The sequence below is a fragment of the Oxyura jamaicensis genome, chromosome Z (assembly GCF_011077185.1).
Source record: "Oxyura jamaicensis isolate SHBP4307 breed ruddy duck chromosome Z, BPBGC_Ojam_1.0, whole genome shotgun sequence".
Taxonomy (NCBI): Eukaryota; Metazoa; Chordata; class Aves; order Anseriformes; family Anatidae; genus Oxyura; species Oxyura jamaicensis.
Window position 1 is genome coordinate 15,332,495 of NC_048926.1, and position 18,907 is coordinate 15,351,401.

Genomic DNA, 18,907 nt, shown 5'->3' on the forward strand with positions numbered 1-18,907 from the left:
GGAGTCTCTTTCATCAGCTGTGTGTCTGTGGGAGTGTGCTACCTGTTATCTAGTGGCCTTGCTACAGATGTTCCTCTTTTTCTTTAGGGAATGTAGAAGCAGCTGCTTCTATCTACTGTCATCTGCCTTGCATCCTCCCATGTCTACAGTATAGTTAGACATAAGAATTACAAAACAAATACAGGAGATAACTCTGAGGAGCTAATTCATTCAATGCCATGAAGAAGGGGGAATGAAATGCACAAAAGCAATTGAGATTATCATTTCTGCATGGCTTTGGATGCCACATGCTGAGGCATCCATGACCAGGCTCGTTTCAATGGTATTCTGATATTTCCAGTGATAATAATCACTGAGAGCAGAGAGTGTTTGGAGTAGGCAAAAGATACATGGTTTTGGCCAACACTAACTGAACTACGATCTGGAAAGGCATCTGTAAAATTACATAGGAAAAAAAAAAAAAAAGGGGAAAGAAAAAGGAAAGAAAAAAAATAAAAGTCCAGATTTGTGACTAGAAGAGTAGAAAAAATAGAGGCGGAAGCACAAAGGTATTGCACAAAAATGATTTCAAACTGGGAAGAAATGGAGCAAAGATTGCGACTGAGATAAATAGAACAATGAGAAGGATTGTTGGCATATTAAATAGAAATCACAGGGAGGTAGCTGTGAAAGCAGTGTGAGAAAAAGTGGAATTTAAGCATACCCATAAATCAAGGAGGTACAGCAGAGCACACACTACAAGGCATTGTCAGGAACATCAAGTCATTTTGTTGGTAATTGGCCCAGCATCACTGTTGTATACAGGTGGTGATTTTTGCCACTGCTGTCTCTAGAACATAGATATTTGGAAGGTTATTTTAATGCTATAATCATCCTTCATTGATGTAGTTTGGTGTCTATTCAGAGTGCTGTATGCCACAGGTATCTTCATCATGGGACTTGCTTCATAATTTTACTGCTTCTCTCTTTTTTATTATTTTTGCTTCTTCTCTGTTTTCTACCATGAGCTTTTTTCCCAGCAACCTTGTGCTTCTTCTTCATCCATTTTTTAACTCTTCTAATCTGTGGGCTCACACAGAACTTTCTGTCTCCTATGTAGAGACTGCCAGAGCAGAAATTAGTTGTCAAGGAAAAAAAATGAAGAACAAATAAATAAATAGATAAATAAATAACATACTTATTCACCTACAAAAGCATCATGAAACATGCTTAATCTTATATTTTTATAGTATGTCCATTTCCTTTTGTCTGTTTTCAGATATGGTAACTGCTAACCGAAGGTTTACATAATTACACTTTCCTCCAAAGTCTGAAAAAACTTTCCTGCTTCAGTCACTCTGAAGAGAACCACAGTGCAAAACTCTACATTTCTATTGCCAAAAAAAGTAAGTAGATCACTTTATTATTACTACTGTTCTGATCATCATGGAAATGGTCTAGAAATTAAAAATTTCTAGTATTACATACAAATTTGTCAGTTTAACCCAAACATTGTAATATTGTACCAGCCAAAATAATAATAATAAAAATGTAAAATAATTGAAATTGCTTATGTGCAAAAGTAAAGCCAACTAATGAGTTAAGGCAGGGTTTGTAGGTGATCAAGAATTGGAATAAAAAAAAATGGCAAACACAAAAATCAGAGAACTCTAAGCTGCCTAAGTCCTTTTTCAATGGTGAAAATAAAGCACGTGTCATAGTTAGTGCAGGCTGAATAAAGATCAATTTTTTTATTGAAAAGGAAAATCAATTTTAGCAGCCTTAAGGTCAAACAGCACAACAAAGGACAATTCTTAGATCACACACAATCCTATGTTTCAATGAATTTCTGTAAGCAAACTAAGATTCTACTTGTTAAAATGATGCCTAATAGGTTTCAGTTTGACAGGTGAAGCACCCAAAACATATCTTACATAACAGCTTCTAGGTGACACAGGCCATCAGCTTTCTGGATTTCAAACCTCTCCACTCTTGGGAGAATTCCTTTGGGAATTTCATCTGAAATTCTTGTGCAACAGTTAAAGGCCCCAGGAAACAAAGCTAAAAAGAGTAATAACAAAGTTAGAAATGGCTTAGACATGAAGGGACAACCGATAGCTTAACTTCACAGAGTCACAGGCTGGCTGAGGTTGAGAGGGACTTCCTGAGGTCATCTAGCCCAGCTTCCCTGCTGAAGCAGCATCAGCTAGAGCAGATTGCCCAGGACTGTGTCTAGTTGAGCTCTGAGCTTCTCCACAAATGGACACTCCACAACCTCTCTGGGAAACCTCTTCCAGTGTCTGACCAGCCTCGCAGCAAAAAATATTTTCTTGCATTCTTGCTTTTTACCCTCCTTTCTCCTCCTAAGATCTTGAATCAGCCTCATTATCATTTGTCTTTGAAATTATTAATGCTATTGCTGGATTTTGTGTTTTCTTTTTCCCCTGGGGCTTGTGGGTTCATGACTGAATGCGTCTCCTCTAGAGAATGATCTCCTGCAGATTTTTTCCTGCTTGATAAACACCATCTTAAAAATAAAATAATAATAATAAAGTGACTAGAGTTTAAAAATCAGATCCTAACTCAGGAATTTTTGGTAACAAATAGTAGCACTTTGATGTTTGTTTTTCTTCACTGCTAACACAGAATACACCTTCTAAAATGAATTCCCTCCAAGAGTTCAAGGACAAGCTGAGCCATGTGGTTGAGGGATTTATCTCAGATGTGAGAGTCTCGGGATCAAACCCATGCTTCAAAGTGAGCTCAACAAGGACTTCTCTGTCCCAGCCAATGAATCAATCTGTGTAGAGTAGGGAAGGAATCTTCCTATTTGATTTTTTTTCCTGGCCTTGAAAAGAGTCATGCTGTTTCTTAAGTAACCATTCAGCCTTGGAGTGCAAGAGTCAAAGAGCAAAAAAGATAAAAATAAAAATAAGAGTAAGCAAGAGAATCCATTTTCAATGGTTGCTTTAAACAAGAAAATAGAAGTCTCTTTACAAAATTTCCCCTAAGAAGACTGTGTGACCTGGTTCTCACAAGAATTCTCTCTGAGAGCTAGAATAACGGAGGATGCTGGCAGAGCTGCAGCAATAAGCTAAAGCAGCTAGCAGTATAGCAAAATTCACCAAAGGCCAGTCACACTACCTACTACAGCTTGCAGGAGGTTTTTGTACCCAGTGGGGTAGCTGACAAAGCCCTGGGACTGCACAGTCATAAAGGAGGGTGAAAGGCACCAGCTGCTCTAGCAGTCGCCTCCTCAGCAACCCAGAGAGGAAGGCTATAAATAATGGTATGGTGCAGAAGGATTAATTAAGTATTGTATGTTATGAGTATTATTTCCCTGGTGTCCTTTTCTCTCTTGAAAAGAGAGAAAACAACATACTGTTCATGAAGCCAATTAATTCATGTTTGCAAATGGGAATTCAACTCACAGAGCACCACTAAGTTTAATTTTTTCTGAGGGTTTATGACTGTTAGTGACACAAGTATGAACGTTCACTGTTGCCAGTCAGTTCCTTGCAGAAAACTTACACAGGAAAAAAAGCTCAGGGAAGGGTAATTACATCTTGAATGTTATCTGAGGTCTAATCCTGTGCTTCTCTGGGGTCTACTAAACTAAAAGACTTGCAAGGCCAGCACCACCAGCCTTGGGCAGAATCACCAGATACTACAGAAGGTTTTAGGGTGAGGCAGCTGTCTCCTGAACTTGTACTCAGCTGTCCTCCCTGCTGCATGGCTACCATTGCTTGCCCACATTTCACTTCATGGACTTAGCATCACTTGCTTTGTTCACTTGATCTGGATTGTATTGAACTGTCCTTTGCACACTTTATAAGTGAAAAGTAATAAATTATTTGTGATGTACTTTTATAGCTGTATAAGCTGTATAAACTTATGAGGAAATAATAGCAAAATTAGCAAAATTAATTGCTAATTAAAATTAGCAATTTTAGAATGAATTCAGTTACCTGATGCTCAGTCAGTCTTTGGACTGGAGCATTAATCCTCTCTAAATCATGTAGCTATGCAAAAAAATATGCCTCCACATGTGAGAACACACAACAGACTCCAATGAAACTGGTGAATACACTGGCAGAAAACAGACTGAAATTTTGTAGTAGAGCATGAATGAGGTGGTGCTTATTTCCCTTTCTTACAGAGATTGAGAACCTGCTAGTAGCTTTTTGTTGGAGGCATGTGCTTAGAGAGGCAGTCTTGCTTTCATAGGCTTGTGTGGGTGTTGATCCTGAGGAACTCCAGTCTGCACTAACTTCACTGCTTTTCAACAAAAAATATAACTTTTAAATAAAATTTATTTATTTTTAATCTTATTGTTGCTCTGTGCATGAGTGTACAGTTACAATATGGTAAATAGAAATTAATTAGAATTTAATAGAAATCAAATTTAATAGAAATTAAAGAACAGTCAGGGCAGTGAGTCAACAACTTCTGTACTTCCCCCAAGCCCCAGAAGAAGGGACCTGTTGTCCTGGACCACTGGGATGGGTTATTAACATACCTGTGGTCTGATCCCATAAGTGGGGAGGATCTAGGTGGTAATAGGCAAAGCTAATTGTACTGGGTCTGGCTGGGATGTTAACTTTCCCTGCAGCAGCCCATACAGTGCTGCGCTCTGCACTTGTAGCTAGAACAGCAGTGGTATCACACCGGTGTTGTGTCTGCTGCTGAGCAGTGCTGGCACAGCATCAGGACTCTCTCTGACCCTCCTCGGGGGTGGGCAAAAAAATGAGAAAGAAACACCACCAGGGCAGCTGACCTAAACCAACCAAAGGGGTATTCCATACCATATGATGTCACACTCAGCAATAAAAGGTGGAAAAAGGAAGAAGAGGGGAGGGGTGGGCTCTCGTTGTGAAAACGTCTGTCCTCCTCCCGAACACCGGCTACGTGCGTTGAGGCCCTGCTTCAAGGACGTGGTCAAGCATCGCTCATTTGTGGGAAGTAGAGAGTAATTTCTTTCCTCTGCACTTCCACATAGCCTTTACTTGTTTTGTTTTGTTATTCCCTTTCCCTCTCCCTCTTCCCCTTTCCCTTTTTTTTCCTTTAGTTGAATTGTTTAATTAATAATAATATTTCCTTAATATTTTTTTTCTCTTTAATTAAATCATCCTTATCTCAACCCGTGAGCTGTTCTTTCCTTTACTTCTTCCCCTCCCCATCTGAGGAGGGGGAGTGAGAGAGCGGTTGTGGTGTTCAGCTGCCTAGCACGGTAAAACCACCACACTAATGAATTCAGCCCAACCCAATACCAGAAATATGTTTGGGTTTCAGCAATTAGGTCAGGCTCGTTAGCTGGTAATCACTGGTCAACACAGTGGTTAAAAGAAAAGAACTGCGGTTTTCCACACAGACATTGGCTTGCCCTTTTATTGCCCTTTGTCACTCTAGAGATTTTTCCAGTGCTGGCCATTTCACTTGTCTCTGTGGCCTAGTGACACAATGAGGAATCCATGGCTGTTTACCAAAAACTGTTTAGACCTGTTGTGTGACACTGAGCCTCTTTAACGAGGACACTGAAGGAACAGCTGACAGGATCAACAAGTTTAGCAATCATCACGAGACAGGTCTGCTCAGGGATCGCTCTGCTGTTATTCCAGCAGGTGGTATTACTTGCTTTGGTATTTATTCCTTGGGAAAACACTCACCTGGGAAAGATCCACCACTATTTAAATGTTTTGTGTCCTATTTTGGGGTGGCCTCTAAAGCTTCAAATCTTGCAGGAAATTCCACTGATGCAAGTTAAGCACCCATGCAGAGGGCAGAAAAGAGTAACTGGAAAACACCCTCACTCAGCCAACCTTCTCTCTCAAGGATGCCTGGGAAGGACCTCCTTTTTGGATGCATGCTTTGCCTCTGTGGTTTGCAGAATACAATATTACTAAGCTTTTCATTATGCTGGTTTTATTTATCATGCGATGTATAGCTTTACCAACTTGAGAAGTACTGGTGAGAAAGGACAGCCTTGTCTTAGCTTCCATTTCTTATCCTCTACCCAGCCAAAATCAGTATGTAGAAATTTTTTTTCATAATTTCTGCTTTACTTTCCTTGGTCATCATTCTCAAACTCGAGAGCCACATGATAAACAGTTGAGGAAGGCCATGTTGTCTACAGTTCAGGCAAGAAATGTTAAAAGCAGTTACTGCTTCCTGCTCAGCTTCTAGAGCAGCCATGACTATTTTACTCTTTCTGCAGTTTTGGGCTCATTACCCTAGATTTTCTTTCCCACTTACAAGAAACTGTACTGCCTGATAAAGGGACCTCCTATGGAATACAGCAGCAGTAGCAGATAGCTATTCTGCTGGTTTCTGACTGCAGTTTTTAGGCAGGCAGGGCTACATAAATATTCCTCTGTGGGTAGACACTGGGGAGGAGAAACACAGCAGCCATTGGCTCAGCCAGGCTCTTCTGTAGGAAATTTATCACAGCAGGACAGGTCATTGTCTCATATTTTAGCTGAAGTGGACCAGGTGGAGAAAAAAGAGGAATCACAGAATCACAGAGCTGTAGGGGTTGGAAGGGACCTCAAGAGATCATCAGGTTCAACCCCCCTGCCAAAGCAGGTTCCTCAGAGCAGGCTGCCCAGGTAGGCGTCCAGACGGGCCTTGAATATCTCCAGAGAAGGAGACTCCACAACCTCCCTGGGCAGCCTGTAAAGCAGATGAAGCCACATAGAAGTAGATAGTGAGTGATGGTATTCCCCAGCCCCTGCGCCTTTTTGCTTCTTTTAACCAAACACAATAGAAATGCTGGGCTGTAGGTGGGAACAGTGGGAAAGATGTTTCTGGTCCCCATCTCAAATACCTGATAGGTAGGTCTTGCACTTACACAGACCAAGGGAGTCCGGCTAAGATGCACACAATTATTAAGCAGAATGGGCTCTCCCAATGTGCCCTGTGTTCAGACAGACAGCTTAGCTTGCATGGTGAAATCCGGGAACCTGGGGCTCTTTCCATGTCTAAACTGAAATGTGAGATCTGCTGCTTAAGTGTCTCAAATTCATGGTGCGTTGATGCAGCCCTGCACTGATTGCACAACTTCGGCACTGCTGGGATTATCAGCAGCAGTCATTAGTGTTTCCTAATGGAATTCTTTTGTGGTTACAAAGAAGGCTTTGTACATATTCACAAAAGCCCTTGCATTGATTAACTGGATTAATGTCTTGATTAGTCAGACCATGATAAGTATTAAAATGCCCTAGTCTCAATACAGCCATTCCCACAGATAAATTTCCCACCTTAATCCAGTGCTGTTGATTTATGACCATAGAATCCAGGCTCTGCTCTTGGAAGGAAGATTTCTCTCACAACACCTACACTTTATACTAACTTCTGCAAGGCAGATAATTTAGTACTCATTTGTTAATGAAGCTGCCAGAAAATGTTTCTTTCATCTAAAACAAACTTGGGGCTGCTTTAAGAGTTCAGTACCTTAAAGCGTGTCTTTTTAGCTTAACACAAAGCAGGTCAGTAACTATTGCATTATGAAGAAGGCTCTGATCCTGCTTGGCAGGTGAACAAAGCAGGTTGCTAGAATCCTTGGCAAACACAGCGTAGTTGTACTCTGTTAAAACATGGAGGTTGCTCAACAGCTGGAGTTGAGAGGGGAACTCAGATGCTGAACTGTGCCTTATTAAATCCTTCCTTCAACTAGATTGTATGAGAATACACAAACCTAAAGCACAGAGCTGAAAAAGAGACAAAGAAAAGATTTAGAAGGGATTCTAAGCTATATCTGCTACAGTGGTGAAAATAACTTTTAATAAAATATAAATCATAACATATAAATTTCTGGCCTATAATAAATATAAATAAAGTTATGTAGTGATGCCTTTTCTGCTCTGCTATGAGGACTGCTGTTAATACGGACAGTTTCAAGCCAGGATGGCTGACTGGAGACTGACAGATGGGTGTGCCATACAGGCCATGATTTGCAAATGTGTCTTGGTCCATCAAATCACCATCAGTTTGCAAGCTTTCTATTCCCACGCAGCATCCTTTATGCAGGCTGAAAATTGGCAAAGTGCACTCTGAAAATTGGCAAGCAGTATGTTTCTGATCACATGCTGGTGTGGTCAAACAAACACTATTATCCAGTGGTGATACCACTGGATACCACTTACCAGAAGGTGAAATTTCTACTTTTCTTTGCAAATAAAAAAAACATGTAATGTCTTGCACATTGCAATGCAACAAGTTGTCATATTAATGTACATCTGTTATTTTTCTATGAAGCAATGCAGTTTAATAAGAAGAAACCCACCTCCCACACTGCACAGATGACCCTCATCCTGACCAGACTGGCATTACTAGAATGACTTGACTGGGATAACTCCAGCTAACTGCATCAGGAATACCCAGACAATCTTATTTACTTGTTATTCCAACCCTGTAGCATTTAGCACTTGTTTGGATGCTTTCATTATGCAGGAATTATCAAGTTTCTGTCTTCATATCTTCAAAATTAAATATATGTAGGAGTTTTCAAAAGAGAACTGTCTTCTCAAATGGAAATTCAGATCAACCACCTTTGAAATAAGTTTCCTTGTCCAACCTGCTGCTTAGCCTCTCATGCAATGCCACAGCGGGTCTGACAGTGTCTGGCACTGTAAAACCATGATGCTGAAAGCAATGAGAGGATAGAAGAATATTATGTGTTTTATTATTATTATTATTTTTCCCAAAGCAAAATTGACTTTTTTTTTTTTTTTTTTTTTTTTAATTACGTTAAGGGGAAAAAAACAACCAACCAACCAACCAACAAAGCTTCCAGCAAACCCTCCCTGCCACACTTCAAAACAGTCTTGCTCTGCTCATTATCTGGCACTGCCTGGCAGACACGTTCCTGCCTGCGGCTGGGTGTAATTTGGCCACCAGATGGCTTACCTGGCGTCTGTTCAACAGCTGCCAATCCACAGCCACGAGCAAAGGAAACTTTTGTAAATCGGTATGTAGCAGCCCAAAACTTACTCATGTCTCCGTACCGCGCCGCTGAAATGAACAGATGCATAATGGCCAGCCTAACCAAGCAGCCTAACCCATGTGCTGGTTCAGATGAGGATGGGGTGTGCCCGTACCCATACAACCAGATGCAGTTCTGCCTTTTTTATTGCGGGCTCTGCTGTTTGAATGTTGTTGTTAAACATGGCACATGTTTGTGTAAGGAAAATTAGACGATGAAGGTATTTCCCCTGTGCCAGGTAGTTCAGTAGGAAAGAATGAATGCTAAGAAAACCTTTACTTTGACCCGTGTGTATGTGTACATGCCATTGCTGTTGTGCAAGACCTTGATGACTGGCCAGATTATAAATCTAATGGAAAGGAACTCACACAATCTTCTCAGGCCAGCAGGTGCAGTGGCCATTTTAATGGGACAAAAAGTTAAGGCACATTTTGTCCATGTGTTCTCTAAATCACCAGGGAAATCAGCATTTCCTACTCCTACTGTAACAGGTGGAAAATGGGGAAAGTGCAAGTGATATTTGCAAGAAATTGCTAAGGTTGAAGGCTCTCCAGAATTAGAGTCATATTCTCTGAGAACACAGCTCACTTTACACTAGCAAATTATAAAGAAACACTATGCATTCAAGCACAGCACTGGCTAATCTGTTTTGAAAGTTATTTTGATGGAAATACAGGAAGAAAAGAGCAACCATTAGGAGATCTCATGGATCCTTGAGATGCTCAGTGAATGCGAAGCAAAGCTGTGAAAACTTCTGCTGCATATGAGAAATTGGTTACGTGAAGTATGTCTTTTTAAGCATTTTGAAATCTTTGCCACCCAGGACATGTGAACATAAAAGGAAAAAGAACAAGTGATTTTCTAGCATATTGGCTCTCAGGAAGCTCAGAAAGTAGGAAATCACAGCTGAACTAGAGAGATCCCTTTAAACAAACAGTAAAATTTTATTACGTGTTCTGTCGGAAATTACTGTTTAAACGGTCTTACAACTTCAGCAATGAAAATTTCTCAGCTATAGTGTTCCTGACAATATTTGCTATGATAAATTACCCACATGGCTTTTCCTCATTTAAGCCATTCTGCAGAATGACAAAGTCCCCACATCTGTTAAGGAAACACGAAGGAATGCTCAGGTGAAATTAATTCCACTGAAACAAACTCCAGTTGTTCTATGTGGGTTAGGAGAGCCAGCTTTCAGTTTTAAAACCTTCCCATGCTACAGCACAGACCTTTAAGCTATCATCTTTGATCCCCTGCAGAGCTGCAGAGACTTAAGGAGACACAATTCCAGGTAGACACGCCTTGGGATTTTTTTTTTCCTTTTTCCTTCTACTTTTAGGAAATTAAAGCATAGAAACAGATAAATTACAGTTGTACTTACTCTCAGATGTCTGACTAACCACGACTGTTAGAAGAGCAAGAACAGTGACTAAGTGCACATCCATTCTTCCCAGGAGCCAGGGTGCGCTGAGGGAGCCGGCTGTGAGTTACAGGAAATATCGTGTGGCCCGACCTCCCGGCTGCTGGGGAAGAACGTGATTGCAAGCCCCACCCTGGGCAGCAGCTCGAAGTCGGCTCCGTCCTGTACAGCACGGCGGGCTTCAGCAGGTCTCCTCTTCTTCCCTTTTCTTCCCTCTTCTTCCCTTCTTGCAGACACACGGGGAAGTCTGGGGCAGGTGGAAGAGGCGGCTCTGCTTATGCGGCAGCACCAAGGCCGCTCTGCCTCACCGCTGCATCCTCTGAGCCCGCCTCACTGAGGAGGCTTTTCAGTAGTAGAAGTGCTGCCTATGGAAAAGCCTTGGAAACAAACATTTGCAGGATTAAATCAGGAGGACAAAAACAAACCAAGCACCTTTGTTATAAGATACTGCCTCTGTGTGAAAGCTAAACACGCGACCACACAGGCCAAACCCGCTGCACTGTAAACAGGCTCAGCCTCAAAGAGCCACTTGCCGTGCACCAGCTTTGTGTTCGAGTGTCGTGTTTTCAGCTGGTGAAAGACCCTAAACAAGGGCTGTGTTATTTAGTACGCCTTAGTCCCTTTCTGACCTGCTGGTAGCCATGCTGTTCGTGAAAGAGACTGGAACGTTTTTCGGCAAAAGACAACTGGGAAGAACCTGTGTCTGGTATACCTGGTATATCCACCTCCATTTTCTCATAACTCTCATTTCTGCAGCCATGTCAATAATTTTCTGTGATATTAGAGGAACACTCACTCTGAACAAACGCATGGCTTTCCATGGAAAAAAAAAAAAAAAAAAGAGAGAGAGAGAGAAAAGTTGTGTATTTGGAGGCTGATAATATCTATAATTCTTCTGTGAGCGGCATCAAAAAAGGTTTTCCTGACTCATGCAGGGGAAAACTCTGGGGAAAATAACACCTGAAATTTCCTGCTACACATGACACAGGTCACAGGTTCACATTTTCTAATGCCTGGAAAGATTACTGTGTGGTGTCTCCCTGAACTGAGCATGGTGACTGCACTGCCAGAGGGTGGTTTCCATATTTTGCCACCCTTGACCACTGCCAGTGCCATGCAGGCTGTCTGCTGGGACCTTTTCTAAGACTAAACTAGAAAAATCAGCTCAAGAAGTCCATGGACTCTTCAGCCAGGCTCACCTTTGCTCTGGCTCATTACAGCAGTTCTTACCATTCCTAAATTTCCAGAGCACAAGGTATAAGAAATTGCTAACCTCAGTGACTTTAATCTATGCTTGCACTGTCCCAACACCAGTTTTACAGTTCAGCCTCATAATAAATTACTATCATGCGATCAAACTGACCGGCTATTACAGCTTTACTTCGTAGCTCTTGGTTCCTGCTTGACACTGTTATCTACCAGGATAAGAGAATAAGGCACCTGCAGTGTACTACACATTCAAATCAGGCTCTACTGTGTTAAGAGGAGAAGATAATGTGTGCCACTTCAAGTATGATTTCGGGGAAGTCATTTGTGTTGAAATCAACAAGCTGACTCATTGCTGGCATTTAATTACAGTGAAAAATCTGTTAAAAAGTCTAAACTGCCACTACCAAAGCTAAGACAGCTCACAGCACCTTAATTAATATGAACTTAGGTAAGGACAAGACTATTAGCAGCATTAATGTACTTCAACAGAGCACAAAGAGGAATAGGCTAAATAAAAAAGGTGTTACTGAAGTAACGTGCTAAAGAAACGGCTTCCGTCAGTACAAATTGGGTTTTGTCTCCTCGACACTGCAAAACTAGGTGCTTTGTGTCCCCGAGGATACTGACATCAAGTATTTTGCCCTGACAAATGCTTCACGTGGGATCACCAGATGCGGTTTTAAACGCCTGGTGCAGACTGCAAAAGTTTCAGTCCAGTGTGAGTACGGAGCGTGCCGAGCTGTAGCAGTGATGGGGTGGGAGAAGAAAGCAAAGCACCCCGTGCGAGAAATGCAGAGTGTTCCCAGGTGGCTGCTCTGACACACACACACGTATCCTGTGTCACACAAACACAGAACAAACGTGGATACCTGCAGGCATTCATTTCTCTGCTGCTGACAAAATGCTGTGATGTGCTGAATACAGCTCTCTTCCTCAGTCAGGTTACTTGATTTTAGCTCAAGTTTTATGTCCTCTGTGCCTTCAGAGTTCACAGTGACATGTACAGCTCCAGAACAGAATAAACGCATGTTCACTTCAATGGGAAAGTGCAGCAGGGAAACGATGATTATGGCAGACCCGGAACATGATTTCCACTTTATGGAGGCTGTGTAATGTGCCAACAATTTAGAATGTCAAACCTATTAGAACAGGGCAAAATGTAAATGGAGAAAATAACTCCATTTTATGACATTGAGAAATTCAAAAATAAAAATAAAGCCAGGAAACAATAGCAAATATTGTGCTATGACTCCACTTAAACATACAGGCAGCCGTCCAGCATACAGAGAAAGAACAAGTTAGCCAGAAATTCACTTCCCAGAATTGCACTGAGATAGTTGACAATGGCATTAGTTGCAGTTATGGCTGGAGGAACATGAAGGCTTTTATTGACATATTGGCCTGGACTGAATTCAAACCCCAAATGAAAGCTCTAACCTGCAGGCAGAAGTATTGCAAGTGAGGAGCTAGTCATTCCTCTGCCCCGAGAAACAAAGCAAATTCTTCCTTTCGCCATTTTTAAACTTCTGTCTTGAATTATAACTATAACTGCTAGGAAAGCTACATCTGAGAGCAAAGCCTTTAATTTTTTTGAGCAGACAACTGTGACTTTCTCTATGCTAAAATGCACTGTGTCTCTCACCTTTCTCCAATTACACAAGCACTGGCAGGAGCAAACTGCCCTTCTTTAACCCCATCCTTGCCCTTGAACAGCTTTCTGCAGAGAAAGGTACGGCACAGGGACCAGCAGCCACATGCTTCTGCTCTGCCCATGTACCTGCACTCCAAGAAGTTCTGTGCAGCACTCACGAGGAACCCAAGGCCTGACAGCCTTCCAGTCTCTGCAGCCAAACTTCCAACAGAAGTGCTGATTACTGGTGAAGAGTAAAACCACCAATTCCGTTTGTTAAATCAGGATAAATTGTGTTAAAACAACTTTGGATCATTGTTGTCTTCAGCAAAACTTAACTTGAGCCTTTGCTCTTGGCTTACTGATAGAAGCGATAGACTTCTCTGTTACTTCAGTACTTCCCATTACTCTGATAAGGCTCACAATAATCAAATTGCAATAACTATATATATATATATTTCCTAGAATGGCTTAAATCATGAATGAACAGAGGATCTAATTTACAGTTATACTTTGGACTTTCTAGAGATGTCTCCAATTGTTTGTGTGGGTAACAAAACCCCAAGCCATGATCTCTTCAGACATCCCCAGTTCTAGACAACACCTTACACAGACAGAAGGGAAAGGGAAGCACCTTGAGGAGGAACTGGAGCACCCACATCCCTCCGTGCAGGCCGATATCCCCGCAGGCAGACAACGCTGCCATGGCTCCCTCTTCACTGCCCTGCTGGGGCTCAGGACCCCGTGCAGGAGTTGCAGCCCTGGCGGGGGGAGATGAGGGCACTTGTCCCAGCCTCTGCTATTGCCTGGCCCTTAGGGGTGAGGGCCTGAGCCTGGATCTCCTGCTCCTTCAGCAGCCACCTGACCATGAGGCCACTATAGGCTAGGGTGGAAGCGGAGCTCTGTGGAATAATGCAGGCTTTTGTGCTGGGGAGGAGGCTTCAGGCTCTCTGCACCACGAAGACAAGGGTGTAGTGCCAGCCCTGTCTCCAATGCCAAAAGTGCAGAGAAACACCTCCTTTTTCTACTGTCTGTTTCAATAAAATTTCCTTTACAGTTATTGCATTTGAAGCAGCTGACCGCACAGATACTATGCAACAGCCAGGCATTTACCTGCAGGTGTCTTTACTGGATTTTAGCTCTTACTGTGGTAGCATCTCTCTTCCCCAGTGGAAATAGCAGGAGAAAACATGAGCAGAGCCCAAGATTCACCTCACAAGCTTTCTTTAGGACTGCCAGAGTACATCATTGCCAGTGGACCGGTCGGCTGGGATGCCAGCAGAGTGTTTCCATCATCTGGGATGTCCAAATTAAAGCCCTTTCCATATTTCCAGTGTGACTTTGGAAGCTGACATACTGTCATGGAGGTTGAGAAACAGGACCTATTTCACTGGGAAAATGGACAGAGGGAGAAACAGATGTTATTAACCTCCCAGGTCAGGGGAAAAAACAAAACAAACAAACAAAAAAACACGTAATGTAAGCTCTTAGGAAGCTGTGGAAGTTGTGAAGTCCCTGTCTCAGGCTAGCAGCTATAGCACCTGCCCTCTCAACCTCTCTGTCCTTTACAAGCCAGTCGTACTGCAGAGGAAGACCATGTGAGACGGGCTCTGAGAGGACCTGCATGCACTAAAAAGAAAGGACAGCGGAGGTTTTCCATGGCTGGCTGCTGCTTTATTCAGCTGACAACCTGATGCTGAGATATAAAATGTGAAATAAGAACATTGGAATATGTGTCTCTTAATAGAACAAAGACCAACAATTCAGCATGCTTTCCTATTTAAGATTCTTATTTTAAAAGATTTTATTGGCTACATAACTTAGTCATTCTCTCAAACCAAGCCCCAAATATGAAGTTTATATCAGTCGTCCACACACTCTTTTCCCAACTCTGTTTCCCAGAGGGCTTCTCATGACAAGGCTGAGTACCAAAAACAAGGTGCTTCTAAGTTTTTTTGGCATTTTTTTCATCCTAGGCCTTAGCTGACTTTTGGATGAGACAGAGTCTGTTAACTTGGATTCTGAAATGCAAAAACCAGACAAACACGTACAGAAACTCACAAACACACCATCGGTGAAAACACATGCCCTGCAGAGCCAATATCTGTCTGGTTCAGCATGATGCTTTTTTTCTAACTTGCTTCTCCTGAGCCCAAAGGAGCCTGAGACTGGTTTTCAGAGCATAGATTCTGAACATCTACCTGGATTTCCCTATCTTTTAAACCCCAACATTGTCTGTATAGGGGCAAAACACAAGTGACAAATGTTCAATGGAAACGAATCAAACCAAGTTTAAAAAAAAAGGTTGGTGCTCTTTTCCACAAACATAAATAAATACAGATGTTCTGGGCTTTGGCTTTGGCCAAAAACATGTTTATGGTCACAAGAGACTTACGCAGGGGCAAACGCAAACATAACCACTGCACGAGGTTATACTAACACAGGGCTGTGAGGAGAACATGACAGACATTACATCAAAGCGTGAGGATCAACAGACTTGCAACAATTTTACGGGGAATAAATGTGATTCTCCCTCTTTCCTAACCCAAATTCACCGATTGTTAGTGTAGCTTGTGAAGTCACTATTAACCCTGAACTATGATCTCTTGCAGCCATTGGTTATACCGGGAAATTAAATTTTGCCTTGTAAGCCATCACGCCCACGTTACATCTTCGTTACTGAGCTGGCACCAAGGTTTTCGGGCTGCCTCTCGTGGTCTGCCACCTGCCAGGTAACAGAGTCCCTCACAGCTCTGAGGCCGTGGCGTGCTCTTTAGTCTGGCGTAGTGTGCTTGGTTATTCATTCACAGGATCAAATTCACACTTTCCCTATGCTCAGCATAAGTTTAAAAGCTGGGGAAGAGGAAAAAGAGCTTCACGACTTCGTCTATACTTCTCACAGACGGAGCTCAGACAGGAGAGGGGAGCTTTGGTGAAGGATCTTCCATTTCTGAAGGGTGCTGGGCGCCTGACTGTGGCTTTGTGCAGAGCACAAACCTGAGTGCTGTGTTTTTACCCCAGGTCCGTGCATGAATTTCCTCCCAATGCTCATCCTGCATCAGAGCTACCAGGCAGCTTGGTGGAAATGGGGAAAAGTCACCACATGAGGAGCCTTCATCCAAAACACCTGCTTGCCCTGCCTTTTTTTGATTTTAAGTTCCCCTTCTTACTGAAGGGCACAAAAGAACTTTGGTGCAAAAATCTAACTAATTTTTTTTTTTTTTTTTTTTTTTTAAGAGACATTAAGAAAAAAAAAAACAATTGTGTGGGGCAAGTTTGGCAGCTCTCTTTCTGGATGACCAGGTACATGAGTTTCACAAGTCCAAGGGGCATGGAAAATGCCAACATTTTGGGAAAAAAAATAAAATATAATTTATGATTTGCAAGTCTATTACTTGAAGCTAAACAAGACAAGGATCATTTCCTCTCTTTTAATTTACATTTTTATAGTTAAATGTTACCTACAAGATGTAAAACAGATTTAGATTGGAGACTACTTGGTAAGGGACTGTGTCATTGTTATACAACAGACAACAAGTGATTGAAACCTTCCTGCACTACCCAGAACAAATACATTATTAATAAGGATGTTGTTAATGATATGCCTGCTTCTGCAGTTCTCATTCACTAATACCAGGAAGAGTTTTGTGTTTTGTTTTCTGGATTTGGCTTGCTCTTTCTTTCTTTCTTTCTTTCTTTCTTTCTTTCTTTCTTTCTTTCTTTCTTTCTTTCTTTTCTTTTCTTTTTGAGTCCCACTTGAAGAAACGTGGCCACCCCATATTCCTCACTTACAACAAAGGTGATGCTGTTAAATTTGCACAGCGAAGCAAACCCATCTCCTGGCTAACTAACTGAATCTGCACAGGGCTGACAGAATACAATTTGACCCATGAACTGGAAAGACACACGATCAGCTTTGCACTGAAACCTCTTCCAGGTTACACTGACCACTGAAAGTCGGGCAAGCAAACACTGCCCCGTGCTGCACCTCTGCCCTCAGGCACCCCTGGCCGCGGGCTGCCGCCCACCCCTGGCGTAACACCGGGGCGAGGGTAGAGCCGTGCAGCAGGTACGGGCTGGGTGCCCTGCCGGGAGCCCTGCTCGCCAAAAGCCTCACGCACGCTCGCCACCATAGTCCCTTTGCTCCCTCTTCTCCAATTACCCGATGGTTTGCAACCCATCAGACATTTGGATGGAACAACGCTGTCGTACGTTTGTATTTACGGGCACGTTTGTATTTACGGGCTTGGGGCAGGAAGGAGGTTTACTTTGGCAAGTGAATTTATTGCTTTAGTTCCTCGTCACTATTCCAAAGCCTTTTTGCTGGCATTGAAATGTGGTTTGCAATAACCTGCTCTCTTTCTGTAGTTCTAATACCCAAACTGTTTCATCATTTCAGGCCAGCTAGCAGGACATGACTGATATGTCTTTCAACCATTAAATTCCCTGTGAGAAATTGCCAAGTTTGAAATGAGCTCCTCTCTGCAGCTCTTCTTCTTGAAAAACTACATTTCATCCCAGTATTCCCCAATCAGCTCTACTTCTTCAGCTTTGAAGAATTTCTCTTTGAACATACCTATCTTGCCAAGCTTCCCTGTTTTTTGTTTGTTTGTTTGTTTTTAGAAGAGAATACATATATGTATGTATATTTAAGCTTAACTAAGGACCTAGTGAGATTAAGTAATGCTTATAAAGCACTTGGGAGATGAAGGTATCTGTGCTAAATGTTACCAGCAGGTGACTTGTGGAGATAGGAATAGTAGTGCGAAGAAATCAAGTGTCAGGCAAGAAGTTTTGCTTTGATAAGTTGCGAAGGGATGTAACACCTAATAGCATTAAAATGTATTTCACAGATGTCACAGGACAATTCTGTTCACTGTTTTGATTCTGAAAGCCTAGCAGCTACCTCACCCAGAAGGCCTGAGTAACACAACAAACCTTACAGCCACTCTCATGGCACAACAGAAAACCAGGCCAAGCAGGTGATAAACAAACAGCTTGGCAAAACACTTTCTCCTGTATGTACCTCTGCAAGTCATCTCCTTCTCCTTTAAGTAGGCTGTTAGTTTATTCCCCAAATGCCAGCAAGTATGGTTTTCTTTGTGATAGAAAGTAAGCAGAAATACCAAATTCCCTTTGCAAACATGCTAGGAGAGTGTTTTCAAACAATGTCTTATATACAAATTATTCTGCCACATTTTAAAAGTCTGGATATAATATATATTTCAGAGATTTTAGTAGAAGCTATTCTCATTACACAGAGAAAATCTGTGCTTGTTACCTCTCTAGATGTAATTATGGCAGTTTGCCATACTGGCTGGAATCTGAGCTGAAAACTAAAGCTTTTATGTCCATCAATAAAGTAACTTCTGCCATGGAAACTGGCATGATATCCTTGCATAAGGAACCATCATCGGTGCCAGGGAAATAGCCTGTTCTCTGCCTCAATCAATACTGCTGCTTTTGAGAGATGCTTCCCCCCCACCGTCGGCGTCAGGTACCATCAGCAGCTCAGTAGCAGAGCGTTCAGCTGTGATCATATCACCTTCACCTCTGCACTTGAGACCTCTCACCTCTTCATTTCTCAGGGACATCGTTTAGTGGTGGACTGGTCAGTGCCAGGTTAAAGGTCGGGCTAGATGGTCCTAGAGGTCTTTTCCAACCCAAATGCTTCTGTGATTCTGCGATC

General features: G+C 42.2%; 1 protein-coding gene across 2 annotated transcripts; it reads right to left on the reverse strand.

Annotated features, from left to right (window-relative positions):
• Positions 1–551: 551 nt before the first annotated feature.
• CCL28 (C-C motif chemokine ligand 28) lies at positions 552–10,754 on the reverse strand. Of its 2 annotated transcripts, none has more exons than XM_035310858.1 (3): positions 10,341–10,754; positions 1,914–2,040; positions 552–1,102 (listed from the first exon to the last, which is right to left on the reverse strand). In XM_035310858.1, the coding sequence occupies exons 1-3, from the start codon at positions 10,402–10,404 to the stop codon at positions 931–933; spliced, it is 363 nt and encodes a 120-aa protein (XP_035166749.1). In that variant the 5' UTR covers positions 10,405–10,754; the 3' UTR covers positions 552–930. The 2 variants fall into 2 exon arrangements, with proteins under 2 accessions (XP_035166749.1, XP_035166748.1); XM_035310857.1 differs by lacking the exon at positions 10,341–10,754 and adding an exon at positions 8,884–10,242.
• Positions 10,755–18,907: the final 8,153 nt, after the last annotated feature.